This window comes from Rhamphochromis longiceps, linkage group LG7, assembly GCF_057381845.1.
Source record: "Rhamphochromis longiceps isolate RC_006_pf linkage group LG7, R_longiceps_female_GT1.1, whole genome shotgun sequence".
Taxonomy (NCBI): domain Eukaryota; kingdom Metazoa; phylum Chordata; class Actinopteri; order Cichliformes; family Cichlidae; genus Rhamphochromis; species Rhamphochromis longiceps.
The window spans coordinates 70568219-70587810 of record NC_140563.1 but is presented as its reverse complement, the minus strand read 5'-3'; the positions used below and the strand labels follow the sequence as shown (position 1 = coordinate 70587810).

The following is a 19592-nucleotide window of genomic DNA, read 5'->3' as shown; positions in this document are numbered from 1 at the left end:
AGGGGACACATACTTTTCTTTCTTATTCTCATTAAAAATGCCTCGCTTTAAGTTTTTATCTGATGTAAAATGTATAGAAATCATACCAACAAGACGGTGTACATCACTGTCACAACAGTGTTTATTTTCATTAAAAGGCTTTATGATTTTCCCTGCAATACCTGGGGGGCTGGTCTGTAGTCAAAATGCCCAGGCTGATTTTTATTTGTCCCAGTCCAGCCCTGGGCACGACATGCAGTGAATTAATCTGAGAAGGTGCATTAAAAAATAAATGGCCGGGCCAGTGGTACACATTGCAAATTAACTAGCATAGACACATTAGTTGTGTCGCTTCTTAATGACGGTAACTTGGCTAACAACCCCAACTACCAGGTTCAACGTGTAATTGGCTAAAAATAACTTCGCCTACCAGTGAGAGGGATGTTGCTAGCTGGCAGTTTTTTCAAGCGATGTTGAAATTTCTACATTCCAACACTTCGAATGCTTCAGGAGCTCGACTCTATGAGGGTCAAAGTTTGCAGAACTACGAACGCAGCGGAAATCCATAGCTGTGCATGTTCATGGAGCTTTTTCACCTGCTGGACATCACTCCCAGTCAAGTTTTACTGTCTTCAGTGTTACGGCCGAGCGGGCCAGGCTGTGGGTGTGGACTCAAATGCAGACACAGAGGGAAGAAAAACGGGTGTGAACACAGTGCTTTATTTGCTGTGCCTAGTGAACTTAAAAAGCAGGAAACTATGAATGGTATGAACTGTGGAAGCTATGAACTGAGAACTGTGAGGCCAAACTGTGAACATGAAACTCGGAGTGCTATGACTAGGTGCTAGATTTCACGGATGGATCCGGGGAATGGGAAAAAGGGGCAGCGGCTTGGATGGAGGTACGCAGTCACTATAATGAGAGGAGACAAGTTGTCAGTGGCAGTCTAGTGAATCACAGCTGAAGGATTAGACTATGGTGGTTAGGGCTTACGCGTTGCAGGTTTAAAGTGTCATGCGAGGAGGGGGTGTCCAGAGAGGATCCAGAATATGCTTGGAGTGAGGGGCTTGGCAGGGAGGCAGGCAGGTGTAGTCCGATGATGGAAAGGAAGCAACCAGATGACAGAACCAGCGTCCAGGCGGAGATGTGAGTAATCTAGGTTGGGAAGCGCGACTGCCAGGTGGGTCCTATGACAAAGAAAACACGGTGAGGAGAAAAGCAGTAGTTAAGGGTTCTCACAAGGGCTTGGCGGCCTAGCACTAACATGAGTTAGCAGAAGATCTGGCAGAGGTCTGTTGTGAATGCTGGTCTTATATGCTGGTGACTTGATTGGAACCAGGTGTGGAAGCTGATTGGAGTCTCTGCCTGAAGGTGGAGCCCAGCGGAGTGGAAAAACCCCGTACTCACCTGGACCATGACATTCAGAACATTGCAGAGGCCTTATTGACAGTATTTGGCTCTACATATCTGTGTGAGCAGATTTTCTCTCACACAAAAAGTGTCGTGAGGTAGCCATCTGAATGGTGGACACTCATAGACCTGTGTCTCTGATTGGAAGACCAGAGATCACATTAACATGTTTATCCCTGTATTAACAAACATGCCATATTGGCCCAGTTTATTTCTCTTATCATTGTTGTGAGGAGACCATAAATAGCATTTATATTTTCTTTTGTACAGTTCATTTGCTGTTACTTTTTATCCATAACAAGAACTCTGTATCTTTTTTTGTTTCAAAATAGCTGATAACTATTCGCTGATAGCTGCCAACATCTGCGAACAAATACTGTATAATTCTATTAAGTTGTTCTATATAGTGTGTAACTGTCAATATAGAGCATTGTTAAATTTATTGCTAATGCAATCATACAGCACACTGACTTCTGAGGACATTTTAGATGGCACTCATCATCTGAAAGGTTGCCGACCCCTGCTATAAGGCAAACAGGTCCACTGAGAAAGCAATTTCCACTGCCCTCCACTCTGCTCTGCATAACCTGGAGAATGCTGGGACTTCAGTAAGGATGCTCATCATTGATTTCAGCTCAGCCTTTAATAGCATCATCCCAGACATTCTTATAGTCAAGCTGGTAAACTTAGACTTCCCCCTTGCTACATGTGCGTGGTTCAAAAACGTTCTCACAGACCAATCACAAAGAGTCAAGGTGGGCAACCAGAGATCATCCACCCAGCACTGGCTCACCACAAGGATGTGTGTTGTGTCCACTCCTATACACCATCTATACCAGTGACTGCACCCTCACACATCCCTGCAACATCATCATCAAATTTGCAGATGACTCCACTCTGATGGGGCTCATCACCGATGATGACGACACCGCCTACAGAGATGAGATCCAATGTCTGACAGAATGGTGTGACTACAATAACCTAACCATAAACACCAGGAAAACCAAGTAAATGGTCATGGACTTCTGCAAGAAAAAAAACTCATCCCCCTCCCCTATCCATAAAAGGTGACCACATTTCCGAGGACCTATACTGGACAACTAACACATCAGCCCTGGTGAAGAAATGCATGATGCAACCATACTGTTCCAATGCAATGTGTGCACACGTGTGTATGTGTGCACAAGTCTATGTTTGTGATCGGGAATGAAGGATAAAAAGCGCTGCCGTAAAGGCTGGTGTAGAAGCACAGAAATGATGGCTCACTTGACCGCGGTCTGAATTTTAATTGAATTAAAGAAGTCCAGTTGCTTTCATTCCAAGCTCCTTAGGCTACCATGACCTGAATGACTTAGAACCTACACAGCTATAGTTCAGTATTAATATGTGTTTATAGGTAAAATTGTCTTTTTACAGTGCATTCAGCAAAGTATTCACAGCATTTTGTTCGTTCTACATTGTGTAATGATACAGCCTCAGTCTAAAATTCATTGCATTCATTTTTTTCAACTCATAATTCTACGCACAATACCCCATAGTAGCAAAGTAAAAAAGGTTTACTCGAAATTATTGCAAATTTATTAAAAATTAAAAAAAATTATATCATGTACATAAATATTCATAACCTTTCCTCAATTCTTTGTTTAAGCATGTTTGGCTGCAATGGCACCTTCAAGTCCTGTTGAGTACAATGCTACAAGCTTGGCACACCTGTTTTTCTGCAGTTTGTCCCATTCTTCTTTCCTAGACTATTTAAAAGTGGAATGAGAGGCAGAGTGTTGCGACTTTCATCCGTAAATAAAGCTGCAGCCGGCTGAGTTGGTTGTGTCCCTGTGACGCGCCTCCAATAATCCATAGTGAGTCATACTAGTACTTTGCGCATTTATTTTAAGAACAAAACAAGAACAAACATTTGCGCTTTCAATCAATTTCCAACTAGCGCATGGATTAACTGGTGTGCCAAAAAATGACGGTCAACAGAAAAGTTTGCCCACAAACCACTCACCCAACACACCTGCTGCGAACACCGACATCAGGTAAATAGACTGTGACCACACCCACATACCATCACCTGAGACGCAGGTAAAGCTATACACCTGTGCCACCAAAACAAAAAGGAAAAACATAAACATTGACTTTGGCTCTTACACAGAGCCTTCAGTTTTCAAGCCCCTCTTCTGTGGAACCAACTTCCAGGTTGGATTCAGAAGACAGTGCTGTGGAGCAGGCAGGATAAGGGACCCAAATGCAGGACTCAGAAATGGAAAGTTAAACTCAGAGCACAGATTTATTGCTGGGAAAACTCTTCATAGAAATGAACTCAATCAGAAACACGGAAATAGACACTAAAGTGTGCAATGGAACCTAAAACAAGAAAAAAGGAAATGAACCAGAACTAAAAGCAAGTCTGAGCTCTGTCTGGACAGCACCTTTCTTATCTTAGCTGTGTGCTTAGAGTTGTTGCACTGTTGGAAGATAAACCTTCGTCCCAGTCTGAGGTCCAGAGTGTTCTGGAGCAGGTTAGGATTTCAAGGATATCACTATACATTGCAGCATTTATCTTTCCTTCAACAATTACTAGTCTCCCAGTTCCTCCTTCTGAAAGTCATCCCCATAGCATGATTCTATATCACCGTGATTCCCTGTAGCAATGGTGTTGAGCATATAATGCGCCGTGGCTGGTTTCTTCTAGACGCGATGCTTGGCAGTCAGGCCAAAAAGCTCAATCTTCATTTCCTCAGACCAAAGAATTTTGTTACTCATGGTCTGAGAGTCCTTGGTATGCTGTTTAGCAAACTCTTGATCCTTTTACTGAGGAATCTCTTCCATCTGGCCACGCTACCATACAGGTCTGATTGGTGGAGTGCTGCAAAAATGGCTGTCTTTCTGGAAGGTTCTCGTCTCTCCACAAAGCAACCATGGAGCTCTGTTAGATTGAGCATTAGGTTCTTGGTGACCTCTATAAGTAAGGACTTCTAGCCCATTCCTTCAGCTCCCTAACGGTTTGCTGAGCAGCCAGGTTTAGGAAGAGTAATAGTGGTTCTAAACGTCTATTTATGAATAATGCAGGCCGCTGTGCTCATTTGGGATCTTTAGAAATGTTTCTGTTCCAGATCCGTGCCTCAATACAGTCCAGGCTCAAAGGTCTACAAACAATTCCTCCTTATAGCTACATGTTATTTGTTTGTATTTTAATTTTTAATAAATTTGCAAGACTTTAAGGGAAACTCATTTTACTTTGTCATTATAGGGTATTCTGTGTAAAAATTTGAGGTGAAAAATGATTTTAATCCATTTTGGAATAAGGCTCTAATATATGGGCAGAAATCTGTGCCATCAGAAACTGAATTTGAATGAGTTCAATTTGAATTTGAATTGCTCAGATTGAATCTGAATTGTAACTTGAATAAATGCTTTTGAAAACTGAATTTGAATTAGTCTAATTTGAAATTGAATTTATGGTTTGAAAATGAATTGATTTGCTTTGAAACTGCATTTTATCCTTTAAAAATTCAGCTCTCGAATAATTTCAGATTCACTTCTCACCATTCAGTTTCAGTTCTACAATTCAATTTCAGTTCCAAAATTCAGTTTTTTGGAACTTACATCCGGTTCCGGTTCAAGCGCCGATTAATAGAACTACGTTTTACTGGCGGACCGAAAGTGTTACTGACGGGAATCTACAGCGTCTTGAGCTGAATTAAGACTTCAGAAGTCATTCGTCATGTCGAATGACCAGCGGATGAACTCTCAGGTTGGTAATAAATGTATTACATGTATAAGAACAAGCGTCATGTTAACAAATGATAGCCGTAAGGTAACTTTTATGCTTATTGTAGCTGCTAGCTAAAAACGCTAATTTAGCGTAGTTTGCCCTGGATTCAGCTTTGAAAAACAAATATGATCGACTGTTTCTAGTAGAATTCCAAAGTTGTCATCTTGGACCCTCTCAGAGTACCCCCTCTGTATGCTTGCAGAGACCCCTACAGTAGAGAAGCATGCAAAACAGTGTCCAAACCTTTGTATTTTAGCTTTATTTATGTCTTACACGGCATCCCAACTCTTTAGCTAACTTAATAACTTTAGCTAACGTGAATAGTTAGTCTAATTCATTAGTGCAGCATTACTGGATCATCTCTGTTTGAAGTGATATAATATGATATACAACTATCACTGAAACAGCAAACTTTGTAAATAAGCAAACACCACTTCTCATTCTCTAAACGTTTGGCCACAGTTGTAGATTACACTATCAGTGCTTGTTCACTCTTGACAATAATAACATTTCTAAATTTACTTTGTGCATTTACAGGTAAACAATATCTAATATTTTATCTAAATGACTGCTTTGTCTTTGAAAAGGGTGAAGAGCCTGAGGCCGGTGACAGTCCAGTTCTACTCTAAGTACATCCTTATAGTGGCTCACAGGACAAGGCCACATTCCTGTCCTGCCAGAAGAGAAGACAAACTTCAGAGTCTTCATGCAGTTCAACCACACCTGTCATATTCCGTATGACAGGGGGCTCAAACTCCAGTCCTCGAGGGCCGGTGTCATGCAACTTTTCCATGCCCTCGAGGACTGGAGTTTGAGACCCCTGCTGTATGGTGTTCATGCTGTTTTCTACCCCACAGTTACAGCATGTCTGACTGCCTGTTCAGCATATGCAAAAATATATGAGTTTAAGCATGTGATGACTAAGGCCTTCCATTATGGTGTTTGTCATCACATGTCACAGACATCTGGATGATCATTTGGAATAAACAAGAAACTAAAAACTTGTTACTTTATCTTTTATCTTTTATCTTTATTAATATTATTATTTTACACTTTTCATTGTTAGGCATTAGGTTTATTTGTAGTAGTCCTTTCCAACGTCTTTCCCTCTTCCATGTTACTGTGGCAGCTTGTCAGCATCTATTTGGGGTTGGGAGTGGAACAAAAAGTAAGGAAATCCAAAGTGCCATTAAAACCAGGAGAGGTTCTTATATTTCAGAAGGAGGGATTAATTCAAAAGAAATGACCTCAATGCCATATTTTATTTAGGAACCCTAGAGAGCACTTTGCAAAATAACACATTCTTATAATTTCACCCTCAGATGAGCCAAGCTATGACTGTCAGGGAAGGTGATGTAGGTACAGAGCATATGAGAGTGGTGAAGTTTGTCTCTTGTCTAGATGAAGGCACAAGAGGGATCAATGGCAAGGCGTAGAGATTCAGTATCTTCAGTCTTCAGTGGACACTCCATTTCTGGCACAAAACACCTGTAAAAGATGGTCGATTTAGGAGGTGACCCGACAACTTCAGCCTGTCAAACATAGTAATGGAGCAGTATGCTTTAAAAAAAAATCTAATTAAGCATGCACTCAGTACCCTAAGAATTATTATGGTAGTTAAACACAGTGATAGTTGTATATCATATTATATCACTTCAAACAGAGATGATCCAGTAATGCTGCACTAATGAATTAGACTAACTATTCACGTTAGCTAAAGTTATTAAGTTAGCTAAAGAGTTGGGATGCCGTGTAAGACATAAATAAAGCTAAAATACAAAGGTTTGGACACTGTTTTGCATGTTTCCCTACTGTAGGGGTCTCTGCAAGCATACAGAGGGGGTACTCTGAGAGGGCCCAAGATGACAACTTTGGAATTCTACTAGAAACAGTCGATCATATTTGTTTGTCAAAGCTGAATTCAGGGCAAACTACGCTAAATTAGCGTTTTTAGCTAGCAGCTACAATAAGCATAAAAGTTACCTTACGGCTATCATTTCAGAATCAGAATCAGAATCAGAATACTTTATTGATCCCTGGGGGAAATTATTTTTTGTTACAGTGCTCCATTTTAAACCAACATTAAGACAAGACAGACAATACGCTAACTAAGAATAGTACAATATATACATATATATACATACATACATACATAAGTCACTTATAAATAAATATTTGGAAAAGAAACATGTGTAGTTGTAGCAGCAAACAGTGTGTTAAGTGGATGCGTTGTACAGGGAGATGGCCACAGGCAGGAATGATTTCCTGTGTCGTTCAGTGGTGCTTTTCGGTAATCTCAGTCTCTCACTGAACGAGCTCCTGTGACTGACCAACATGTCATGGAGTGGGTGGGAGGTGTTATCCAACATTGTCTTTATCTTGGACAGCATCCGCCTCTCCGACACCACCTTGAGGGAGTCCAGCTCCATCCCCACAACATTGCTGGCCTTACGGATCAGTTTATTAAGTCTGTTGGCATCTGCGACCCTGTTAACATGACCCTGTTTGTTAACATGACGCTTGTTCTTATACATGTAATACATTTATTACCAACCTGAGAGTTTATCCGCTGGTCATTCGACATGACGAATGACTTCTGAAGTCTTAATTCAGCTCAAGACGCTGTAGATTCCCGTCAGTAACACTTTCGGTCCGCTAGTAAAACGTAGTTCTATTGATCTGCGCTTGAACCGGAACCGGATGTAAGTTCCAAAAAACTGAATTTTGGAACTGAAATTGAATTGTAGACCTGAAACTGAATGGTGAGGAGTGAAACTGAAATTATTCGAGAGCTGAATTTTTAAAGGATAAAATGCAGTTTCAAAGCAAATCAATTCATTTTCAAACCATAAATTCAATTTCAAATTAGACTAATTCAAATTCAGTTTTCAAAAGCATTTATTCAAGTTACAATTCAGATTCAATCTGAGCAATTCAAATTCAAATTGAACTCATTCAAATTCAGTTTCTGATGGCACAGATTTCTGCCCATACTAATATGACAAAATGTGGAACAAGTGAAGCACTGTGAATGCTGTCCACTTGCACTATATAAACAGTATCTGCGTGTGTGTTTTCAGCTGAACCCACGAGTGTTACCTCAGTGTGAGCAGTACTTCAAAGAGCAAGGTTTTGACACCAAGTTCCAAAATGGACGAGTTATTTTAGTTCGGCGGGCTCGCCAACTTGCCCAGCAACAGAAAATGAGAAAGAGATTGGTGAGATCCATTTTCTGTTACACTTTAATGCTTTGATTATTTGGAGACTATAGGTTGTGTCCAAATTCAGGGGCTGCATTCTTCAAAGGCAGCGAAGGCCAGAAGTGCAAGGCTGTGAACTTGGACGGTCTAGCCTACAACATGGGGTTCCTGTTGCCTGGCAACCATGACAGTCGCAGCTACTGCTGTGGTGGTCAGCATGTTCAACAGAAATACAGAAAATCTGTATGTTGTTTTTTCATCTACATGTGAATCTGGGTACTGAGTCCCCTTAACCAACAATGAATCTAAGTTTAGCTAGTTTGCTAGAGTAGAGCATGAGACTAGTCTCATTTCATTTTGACAGTACAAATATAATAGGTCTCATCAAGCATTTGGTAACTTGCAGGATGAAAGCACAATTTTCTTATTAGAATCATGGGACGTACTTTCATTTTAATCAGAGAGAAAAAAAAAACTAAGAGAAATGGGAAACAGGACATAAGCTCAGGCGGTAGAGCAGGTCATCTACTAATCGGAAGGTTGGTGGTTTGATTCCTGGCTTCCCCTAGTCCGCATGCCAAATATCTTGGGCAAGATACTAACCCTAAATTGCTCTCCGATGCATCCATTGGAGTGTGAATGTTAATTAGAAAGCACTAAGAAAATATGTGAATGCACAAGTTGTGTAAAGCGCTTTGAGTGCTCAGAAGAATAGAAAAGCGCTATATAGGAACCAGTCCAGTCCATAAGATCGGCATAAATGTTGGGCTTTATAACAAAGGTTCAGGTTATAACTAACCAAAGTTTGCATGACCCGATTAAGTAGCAATATCACTAACGTCATGTAACTTAGATGAAGGTTAGCTAAGTTTGATGTTCTAAGATTCTTTGGTGTGCTAACATTTGTTCCACTGGATATTTGGGTGAGATAAAAACCCAGTACTCACTTTTTTATTTCTGGACTGCTTTGCTACAACTGTTTGCCATGTTTTTTTTTTTCCAAAAAATTGCTTGTACCTTAGACTCACAATGAATCCTGGATTCAAACACCATGTTAAAACATAAGATCGTCCATAAGTCCACAAAGTGCAGAAAGTTCTAGGCTGATCGTGGCTCAAGAGTTGGCCGTTCGCCTTGTAATCGGAAGGTTGCCGGTTCGAGCCCCGGCTTGGACAGTCTCGGTCGTTGTGTCCTTGGGCAAGACACTTGACCCGTTGCCTACTGGTGGTGGTCAGAGAGCCCGGTGGCGCCAGTGTCCGGCAGCCTCGCCTCTGTCAGTGCGCCCCAGGGTGGCTGTGGCTACAATGTAGCTTGCCATCACCAGTGTGTGAATGGGTGGATGACTGGATATGTAAAGCGCTTTGGGGTCCTTAGGGACTAGTAAAGCGCTATATAAATACAGGCCATTTACAGGCCATAGGTCGATGATCGATTTTGTAATCGTATCACCAGACCTGCGGCCATATGTTCTGGACCCTCGGGTAAAGAGAGGGGCTGAGCTGTTAACTGATCACCATCAGATCAGGTGGCTGGGGAGGACATTGGACAGACATGGGGCAGCTAAAGGTATAGTGAGGGTGTGCTGGGAATGCCTGGCAGAGGCCCCCAGTCCGCAAGATCTTAAACACACACCTCTGGCAGAGCTTCAACAGTTTTCCAAGAGAATCTGGGGGCACTGAGTCCAAATGGACCATGTTCAGCACCTCCACCGCCAAAGCTGCTGCACTGCGCTGCGGTTGGTGCCTGTCATGGTGGTAACACCTAAACCAAATGGTGGACACCAGTAGGGATGGGTATTGATAAGATTTTCATGTTTCCGATTCCATTTTCGAGTCTGTTTAACGATTCGATTCTTTATCGATTCTCTTATTGATTCTTATTTTTTAAAAAGGAGAACACTAAGGTTGATTAGCTTAGAACTTTGTTTTATATCTTCTCTAAGTAAGAGTAACATGGCCTTACAAACCCAAAAGTGAGATCTTAAGAGATCCACAGCCTATGGCTCTTCAATGGGTGTCACAGGGTCCCCAGGAAAAAAAATGTAATTGTAAAATAATAAAATAAATATTCTTCTGTAGCAATAACAAAGCATAACACAAATTATTCTGTAGCAATTACACAAGAATATCCAGTAATGTCCCTGCCTACAATTAAACACATACACTTACTGAAAATCATCTGCTGTGGCAAACAGCTGCAAGCCTTTGACCACAAACTGAGTCACTGCTCTGTGACATTTGTCTATCCTGGCCTGAAAGGAGACGCTACCGGTAGACTGCAGCGAGAACTGCCAGCATCTGAGCCAGCCAGACTTTGTCTCTCTCATCTTGGTCACCTAAATGCACAGTAATGGCAGGTTTTGTAATAAGGCACATCGTGCTAACATAATATGCACTGTTAGTTGATTATTTACCTGCCGCATTAACGGGAGAGGACGTGCAAACGTTACCTCTGCTGCTGGGTTGAGATTCACGAGTCCGGAGCAGAATTAAAAACACGACATTCATTTGAGGTTATTGCGTGTTTTGTGAGCAAATGCTTTTGCATATTCGTAGTGTTTACTCCCTTAAATGAAGTATCTACTTTACAAGTATTGCAAGTTGCCCTGTTGTCATCCGTTCTCCTAAAGTATAACCAAACTTTTGAGTGTTTGAGCCGCTTAGGCGCCATGTTACCCGCCAGGTAAATGACACTCTGCAACGTGGTGACGTCATTCGGGGCGACTGGAATCGATAAGGGAATCATTTGCAAAAATGCCAAACAATTCCAAGGAATTGAAACAGTGGGAACTGGTTCTCAACAAGAACCGGGTTTCGATACCCATCCTTAGACACCAGAGGTGAAGGGAGCCACCCGGCTGAAGAAGGAGTCCTATTGAAGGAGTCCTTGGTTCGCCTGTGGGACTTCGGAGGCAGCTGATATGTACTAGTGGTGCAACGGATCACGGTTGATCCGTAATCCGAACCGATCCCACTCCACGGTTTGACACCCACGTAATCCGAAGATTCGAAAAAGAAGGAAAAAAATTATGTGTATGGTGCGTCTGTCAAGCGATAGTTATGGCCAGCGCTAGCGGTCCAGGTGGAAGAGCAGAAGAGTTTTCTGTATTTAAGCAGCCCTTTGCTGCCCAGTCCGATCGGGCTAAAGCTATTACAAAAGCTATTGGGGTGTTTAGCTGCAGACGGCAGGCCATATTCCGTTGTGCAAAACAAGGGGGTTAAACTATGATGAACGTGCTTGAGCCATGCTATGATAACATGATAAAAACCAGATAAAGGAGGAACAATGCGGTTTTCGTCCTAGTTGTGGAAAACTGGACCAGCTCTTTATCCTCTCAAGGATACATGAGGGTGCATGGGAGTTTGCCCAGCCAGTGTTTTGGCTGTGGGCATTCGACCGTGTCCCTTTGAGTTTCCCGTGGGGTGTTCTTCAGGAGTATGGGGTGTTTGGCCCATTACTACAGGCCATTCAATCCTTATACAACCATTGGAAGAGCTTGGTTTGCATAGACGGTAATTAGTGGGACTCATTCCCAGTGGGTGATGCACTCCGCTAGGGCTGCCCTTTATCACAGATTCTGTTCAAAATTTTTATGGACAAAGTTTCTAGGTTTAGCCAAGGGGCAGAAGGCTTTCACCTGATGGTCTAAAAATCTCATCTCTGCTTTTCGCGGATGATGTGGTTCTATTGGCTTCATCAGGTGATCGTCTCCAGCTCACACTGGAATGATTCACAGCTGAGTGTGAAGTGGTGGTAATGAAAATCAGCACCTCCAAGTCTGAGGCCATGGTCCTCAGCCGGAAGGGTTGGGGTGCCCACTCCAGGTCAGGGATGAGTTACTACCCCAAGTGGAGGAGTTTAACTATCCTGTGGTCTTGTTCACAAGTGATGAACAAGTGGGCATCTTCCGAAGGGTGGCTGGCCTCTCCCTTAGAGAGGTTCAGCCATCTGGCAGGGGCTCAGAGTAGGGATGCTGCTCTTCCACATCGACAGGAGCCAGTCTAGATGGTTCAAGCATCTGACAAGAATGCCTCCTGGGCGCCTCCTGGGTGATGTTCCATCAGGAGGAAGCTCAGGGGCAGACCCAGGACACGCTGGAGAAATTGTATCTCTTGGCTGACTTGGGAATGCCTTGCTGTTCCCCCGGATAAGCTGGAAGAGATAGCTGGGGAGAGAGGTCTGGGCTTCTCTGGGACACAAAGGATACACCGGACTCTCTTCAAATCCGGGGAAAAGGAAGACGCATTAGTGGGCCGCATTTGGAGCAGCCTTTGGTGTGCTGTGATATAGTCGTCCCACAAATGTGGTCTCCAAAGGATGCAGCCCCTGAATTTGGAAACAGCTCAACTCATATGTTTCAGCTAATCAGATCGTCCTCTTTCCTCAGTGCATCTGTTGTTTATTTCCATCCAGCAGCAAACCAGCATACCTCTGGTCCCTGGTTACACCCTGCAAATCATTCCCCGTCAAAGGGCATCTCACCAGCCAGTAACCTGGACTGGCCTAGGATTGGTCAGAGTGTTTGAGGGGGTGGGGCTTAGATTTACTGTGGACAACCTCCATTCTTCGACTGATTACCAGCTGGCGATTTCCTATGAACCGGAGGTGAGGCGATTTTGAATGGTAAACTTCATTTAAATGTACATGTTTAATAAAATTGACGGAATTGTCTTTCTATAACTCATGTCAATTTATTATTTTCTCTAGTCTGCATCTGATTGGATGGCTATAGTCAGTATCGGCAAAGTGTCACCAGGCGATGGTGGCTGCAGCAGCAATCCAACAGGAAGTAAAACTGTGATTCTACCTGGAAACTCCAGGTGAGAATAAAAAAACAGGGCATCTATCCATGAATGTCACATGACTATTGTTATAATTTCACATCTGAATAGTGTTGTGGCAGATTTCTGATGTGATATGATTAAATATGTGATTAAATCATATCCTTACTAGTAAGATTACTATACACCAACGACCACCTTAACTCAAAAACACAACTACAACTACTTCAGGCATGACAGCCTGATTCTTTAATCAGTTGTCATCTGCATTCATTCGCTGATCGCTCTTGGGTGGTACAGGGTCTGCTCTGCAGTCGCTGAGTTGGAGCTTGGCACACCCTTGTTGGAGGAGGGTGCTCTTTTCACCCTTCACTCTCTCGTTCCAATGCAGCTGTAGGTTAAAAGGGCAGAGATCATCTGACACCCTGTTGTCTTCCTCAGTGTCTAATGCAGAGATCTTTAACCTTTATGGTTATTTCTGTGGTTCTGGAATCTTCTCATGATGACTAGTAGGGCCCCAAACCGCACGACCTTTGATCTCAACCACTGCCTGGGCTGTCAGCTGTGCTATGAATGATCCCTGCTTCTCGCTGGGTCTCTGAAGACTTCTGATCAGCACCCAGTCTCAATCTCAGTCTGGAGATTCCACCCTTGGGATGATTTCTTCCAGCAATACTCTGGCTACTGCACCTGTATCTCCTTACTAGGAGGAAAAATTTCTAACCATTTGGAAAACATGTCAACCATCATCAAACCACATTTTCCTTTTAGTTCAATGAAGTTCAACCCTTATCTAGGGCTGTTCGATATAACAATATATATCGAATGACGATATAAAAACGTCTATCGTTTCATTTTACGCTATTGTTTGTTTCGTGGTGTCACAAAATAAACTGTTTACTTCAATATTTTTTCATCGTTTTCATGGTGGCTGTAGTGGCTATATTAATTTCTTAAAGTTTTCTCTTTCTCTTATATTTAATATAACTACACTACGGACGGACAAGCGCCTGCTTTTATGCGTTGTCATTAGCAACAACGACGGCAAAACCATTGCGTGTCCCCTGGTTTAGTTTCCACATTAACCTTTCACAATAAAGTTCAAGATCCTGTTGAGACTTTTCAAAATAAACTCAATCACGTGAAAGAGTATGCAGAGTATTTACGGATGAGAAGCCAAAAAGAGCCGTCAGGTGCTAAAAGACTCAACGTTACGACAGGCTTTTCCCCGCAGCACGATGGGTAATAAATACTCACAAAGAAAACGGCGGCAATTACAACTTGTGTCTAAAAATGTATCGTTTCATGCATCGGTTAAAACACTCGACTCCAGGTACATGACGCCCACCTGGAAACACTTCACGCAAGTCAAGCTGCCCGAGATTCATAGAATATACAGAAAATATTAAATTATTGTGATTTATATCGTTATTGGGACGATAGATGTCTTATATCAGGATATGAGATTTTGGTCATATCGCACAGCCCTACCCTTATCTGAACATGTCTGTGCCCCATGTAGAGGTTTCATACCTATAAATGAACTGTTAATCCCACAAAAAGCCATGGAAAAATTATCATGAAAAAACTCAGAAAACATAGAGAACATTGTTTCATGTTAAACCTGGATTCCCTCCTTTTGACACATGGTCTCTCCCATGAGTCAACTCATCAGAACTAGGAGAATAACAACACAAAAGGGTAGTTAGATCATTTCTCAGACAACATCAGGGCTTCTCCTCCTGAGTAATTTCGCTCCAGCCCTTTAAACCCTGTGTTAGAGAATAAAATTTGTATTAATGTCATGTTAAGTAGGTCTAATTCTTGGCTCTGCCTGGAGCCTGCATCCACACCACGATTACCCAGAAACCAAAATCAGTGAGTAAATACAAACTTCACACTTGCAAACAACTGTAGGTTATAAGAGTAATAAGGCATCCCACACCACAGACACAAGTGTGCCTTGCGCAGTTTATTTCCCCAAATCATTAAAAACACTACTGTTGCCATAATTTGCCAAATGTGTTTATTCAAAGCTACTGTAGCCAGTGACCTTTCTTAAGTAATGTCACTCACTTGTTTTAAACACTGTGGGCTCAACACCTTAAAATGAATAAAGATATGATAATGAGCCCCACACTAAGATGTTCTGTAATAACTGCAAAACCTGCTTCATTTCACTTATGTCTGCCTGTGTGATGCCAAAACCCTTAGAGAGGAAAAAAAACATTAGCCGGTGGTGTGTCCTCGCAGGTCGGGCCTAGATTAACAGATTCCAGAGGTGCTGCTGTAAATCATGTGGTCAACCCTCCTTTTCTGCGAAAGGAGTGATACTGATCTTAACACAGTATGTGTTTCACACTGAATATACATTTTCCCACTGTAACATTTAACATTTCCCAACACTACAATGTGGTACCATAACCAACAAGCAGCCAGTAAAACCACAGTTTCCTTCACACAAAAATCAGTAACACAGAAAAGTGCTATGTAAAGGATTAAGTCTGCAGGTTCCACACATATTAATGTGAACCCACAGGTCTCCCCCTCCTCTGGTCTCTGCCATCCTCCTGCTCCTGCAAAAACAAGAAAACAAAAAAAAACCCCACATACATCCACCCTTTTTTCACTGTTTGGGGTGGATTAGGCATTAGAAGTGACTAAGTGACATCATCAGTCCAGCCACAGTCCAGTCATATGCATTCATCTCAATCACATGCATTCATCCAGTCATATACATTCGTACAAATCATTGCTGATAGTGGAAAACTGCGCACGAATTTAAGTATCCATTGGCAGCAATATTACGTCATTCCAAAAATAAAAACAATTCTTTTTGCTTTTGAAATGAATTGAATCGCTACAATCCTTTTAAACACAGGACTTGCCATCTAATATGGTCCTAGGTAGGTGTATTTCTCCTAAGCCATTGTAATCTGGAGAATCTCACTTTGTATTTGCTCTCAGTAAAGTATTTTATAGCACTTTTACTTCCAATCTTGCTGCCTGCTTAAAGAGAGCTGATTATTAAATCATCAACACACAAAATATCACACCCAGAGGGGTGATACCTGGCAGGTTTTTTCCTAAGTGCACTGTTACAAAAATAAAACCCATATTGGGCCCAGTTTGTACGTGCAAAAAGAAAAAGAAAACAACCCAAACCTAACTGGCAGAATCAGTCTGGTACTAAAACAAAACCCCAAAATCTGCCAGAAAAATCACAGGAAACGTTTTGCCTTCAGGTGAAACAACATGCTGTAGGGATTAGAACCTGCCATGCAGTCACTGCTCCTGGCTTTACTTTAATTTATAACTGATGCTTACATGGTCTAAAATCAGACTTAAGAGTCACTGCCTTTGTTCATTTTCCCCACATCATATTTACTGGTTGCCCACAAGAGCTCCAGAATATCACACAATCCTGGAAAGTCTGGGGCCAACAAACATAGATCCACCTGCTAAATACACAGAGAAATCTCCCTCTTTTTTATTAGCAGCTGCACAGTTCACACAACACTAATGTTCACCATTAAACGCTTCCTAAACACTTCATATCAATGTTTTATCACTGGAATGTGAATTTCTTCCCCAGGTCACTCATTTGTCACTTTCACAGACCCAATCATTTCATTTAGCTTTTCTCCTTTTCTCCCCCTCCAAAAGTAAACGTGTAACATGTCATCATGTATTTCACAAAACAAGTTTGTTTTATGTATTCAGTGATGTGTATCTGGGTGCAAGTTTCACCCACACATCAGAAACAGGAAACTCAACCCTCTGCTACATCTTATTCACTTGTTTTATAATCCAGTCATCTTTCCCTGATCTAGTAACAAAAAATATTATCACAAAAGAGAATTTCCTTCATACAGTAAATTAATTGTGCTGCACCAATCAAGCAGAAAACATCTCACAATTTACTGTATCAACAACTAAATTTATTGTCTGATCACTGGTTGGTCAAACCAGAATCTTTTTTCCCTTCACAAAAGGTAAACTGTTGTCCTGCAACCCTAGAGAGTTAAATAATAAATAATTTCCCCCAGGGATCAATAAAGTATTCTGATTCTGATTCTGATTCTGATTAATTCTCAGCAGTGGATACACTCAGCATTTGATAACAAGTGTCTGTTAAATTTACACTATTTTAACACTGATGAGAGATAACAAGCTGATCCTTCATTGCATGTGTGTGTGTGTGTGTGTGTTAGTAGGCAGGTTCAATGCATGTGTGTGCAGTGGAGCTGCAGATTCAGCAGGGCTTTGTCCTTAAAGCTGCTTTTCCTTCACATTTCTCTGTGTGCGTTTGTGTGCATTTTATTTTTACCTTTGTTGCAATCCTACGGACTCTTTCTCAACCTCCACAAGACAGTCGGCCACACAGTTTCCCAACACAATTTTCATGTGCTCTCACATTAACAACAACGGCCTTCATTTTTCCTCCATGCTCCCACTTCTCACAGCTTCTGTCTTTCTCCTGCATCTGCAGCAGTTCATGGTTGTGGCGTGTCAGAGGCCAGTGGGCCGTTCTTCGGCTTTGCCTTTTGTCTTTCACTCTTTTCAGTCTCTTCCTTTGCCATTTCAACTCCCAGTATGGCAAATGTGAAACTCAGACAGTCTTCTCAAGTCCATTCACACACAGTGATGTCGCTGGTGAACCTCTCAGCTTGTGATCAGGAGCGCATGCTTCCATCCACTATGGCATGTGTACATGCTGCTGAACCCTTTAAGGTTTAAGGTTTAGGGCAGTGTTGCTGTCTCTTCACCTTGTTGACTCTTGAAGTCGACGCCGTTGCTCTCGAACTGCATTTCGTCTTCAGGGAGAGATTGATTGTCTTCGAAGCATGTTCTTCAGGTTAAGATGTGCATAAAGTGAAGCTGTGAAATATTCAGCCAAAACATGGGCTGTATGCGGTTCCAATTACGTTGATCTATCATTTTACTCCGGCCGCTGTGCTTGTGGAGGGCGCTGATCCAGTTCCGTAGCAACCTGTACTAACACACTAAAACATTTATTTAATATCATTTTCATCACTGCTCATTAACACGTTCCCTCTCTTATTCTTCTGTCCACATTTTAACACATCTCTTTTATACACACACCCACAGCACTCCTCACACACACACACTTCTCTTCACTGCATTCCTCAGTTTCTACACACTTCATACTCCATGTATTCTTTCCCATATTTCTGAAAGAAAAAAAATCATACAATCAAAACCTGGATTTGTCCAGACCACCTGAAGGGATGCCTCCTACAGCCTCACTGGCCGTACTGCTGGGCTCAGCTTTGTGGACAAGCGCGTTCACCGTCTGGCCTTTTCCTTCCGATGCAAAAGTGTTAAACACCATAAACTAAGGACAGAGTCCTTCCCACAACAGTCCTGAAATCAGGCGTCGTATTTCTGAGGTTTCCCTCCCAGTGGTCCATCTAAAACAAATAAACAGAAAACCCAACAACAGCAACAACAAAAAACTACAAACAATAAAAAACTCTTATCCCTGTCAACATATCTTTTGTTGAAATCTCCCAATTCTTTGAATCTTTGGGCTGAAGGAAGGACAGTACTCGGTGTATAAATGCTCAATCAACAATCATTTATTTCCATACAATTCAACACTTAAGAGCATTAAAACCATCATGATGGGGAGACCTGCCTGCAGAGGGTCACAGCAAGTCTCAAAATGGTGACGGGTTACTCAGCTTTTTATACCCTCTAGTGGCCCCCACCTAGTCGTAAAAGCCTAAACATTCACATTCTTTCTCTCTTACGGCGCCTAAGTTATGACCTCGGCTTCCTTATTTCTCTGCTCTCTGTAAGGTGGGGGTCTGGAATGTGGTCTGTTTCTTCTATTATCTGCACAAGGTCCTCTGCACACAACATTCTCTTCATGATTCAGCAGTATGAAATGTCAAGAAACAGTGTAACACATTCAACAGTGTCGAGTAATACAGGTCAATCCAATAGATCTAATGATTTTCACACTCTTTTAAGTCAGAAGTAAAATGCAAACTAAAACTACATATTGATCACACACTCTATGTTAAAGGGTATAATATGATCTACAGCAGTATCATACTTCAACTACTTTGATTACATATATAAGGTAACATATGATAACAGAATAATATCACACTTTCCATCACACAACCATCTTCCACACACTTGGAGTTTTCAACCAGACAACGTGGAGGAATGCCTCCCACTGCTCCAGTAGCCATTTTTCTGAGCCCAGCTTCCTTTGTACGAACAAGGCCTTTCTGCCTTTTTTCACTGGTGCAAAAGTGCTAAACTGCCATACACTAGAATGCTCAAATTATTGAGCTTCTAAGATCCTGCACTTACTACCACAACAAGGTGCAATTTCTCACACTAGGATACCCAAATTCGTTGAGTTTCTAGGACCCTGAATCTACTTGTTGCAGTAATAAGTAACCAAGG

General features: G+C 41.9%; 1 protein-coding gene and 1 long non-coding RNA gene across 2 annotated transcripts in view; one reads left to right on the top strand and one right to left on the bottom strand.

Moving 5' to 3' along the window:
* LOC146666956 (laminin subunit beta-4-like) overlaps window positions 1-19592 on the top strand; it is a 75886-nt gene that overhangs the window by 25193 nt on the left and 31101 nt on the right. Inside the window, exons 15-17 of the mRNA XM_085415105.1 lie at window positions 8245-8382; window positions 12778-12969; window positions 13072-13184. Coding sequence (XP_085271231.1) covers window positions 8245-8382; window positions 12778-12969; window positions 13072-13184 — 443 coding nt within the window. The remainder of the gene's footprint in view (window positions 1-8244; window positions 8383-12777; window positions 12970-13071; window positions 13185-19592) is intronic.
* Window positions 606-17607, bottom strand: LOC146666957 (uncharacterized). The gene is made up of 3 exons (XR_014912830.1): window positions 17476-17607; window positions 973-1166; window positions 606-891 (listed from the first exon to the last, which is right to left on the bottom strand). It is a non-coding gene; the product is annotated as an uncharacterized LOC146666957 (long non-coding RNA).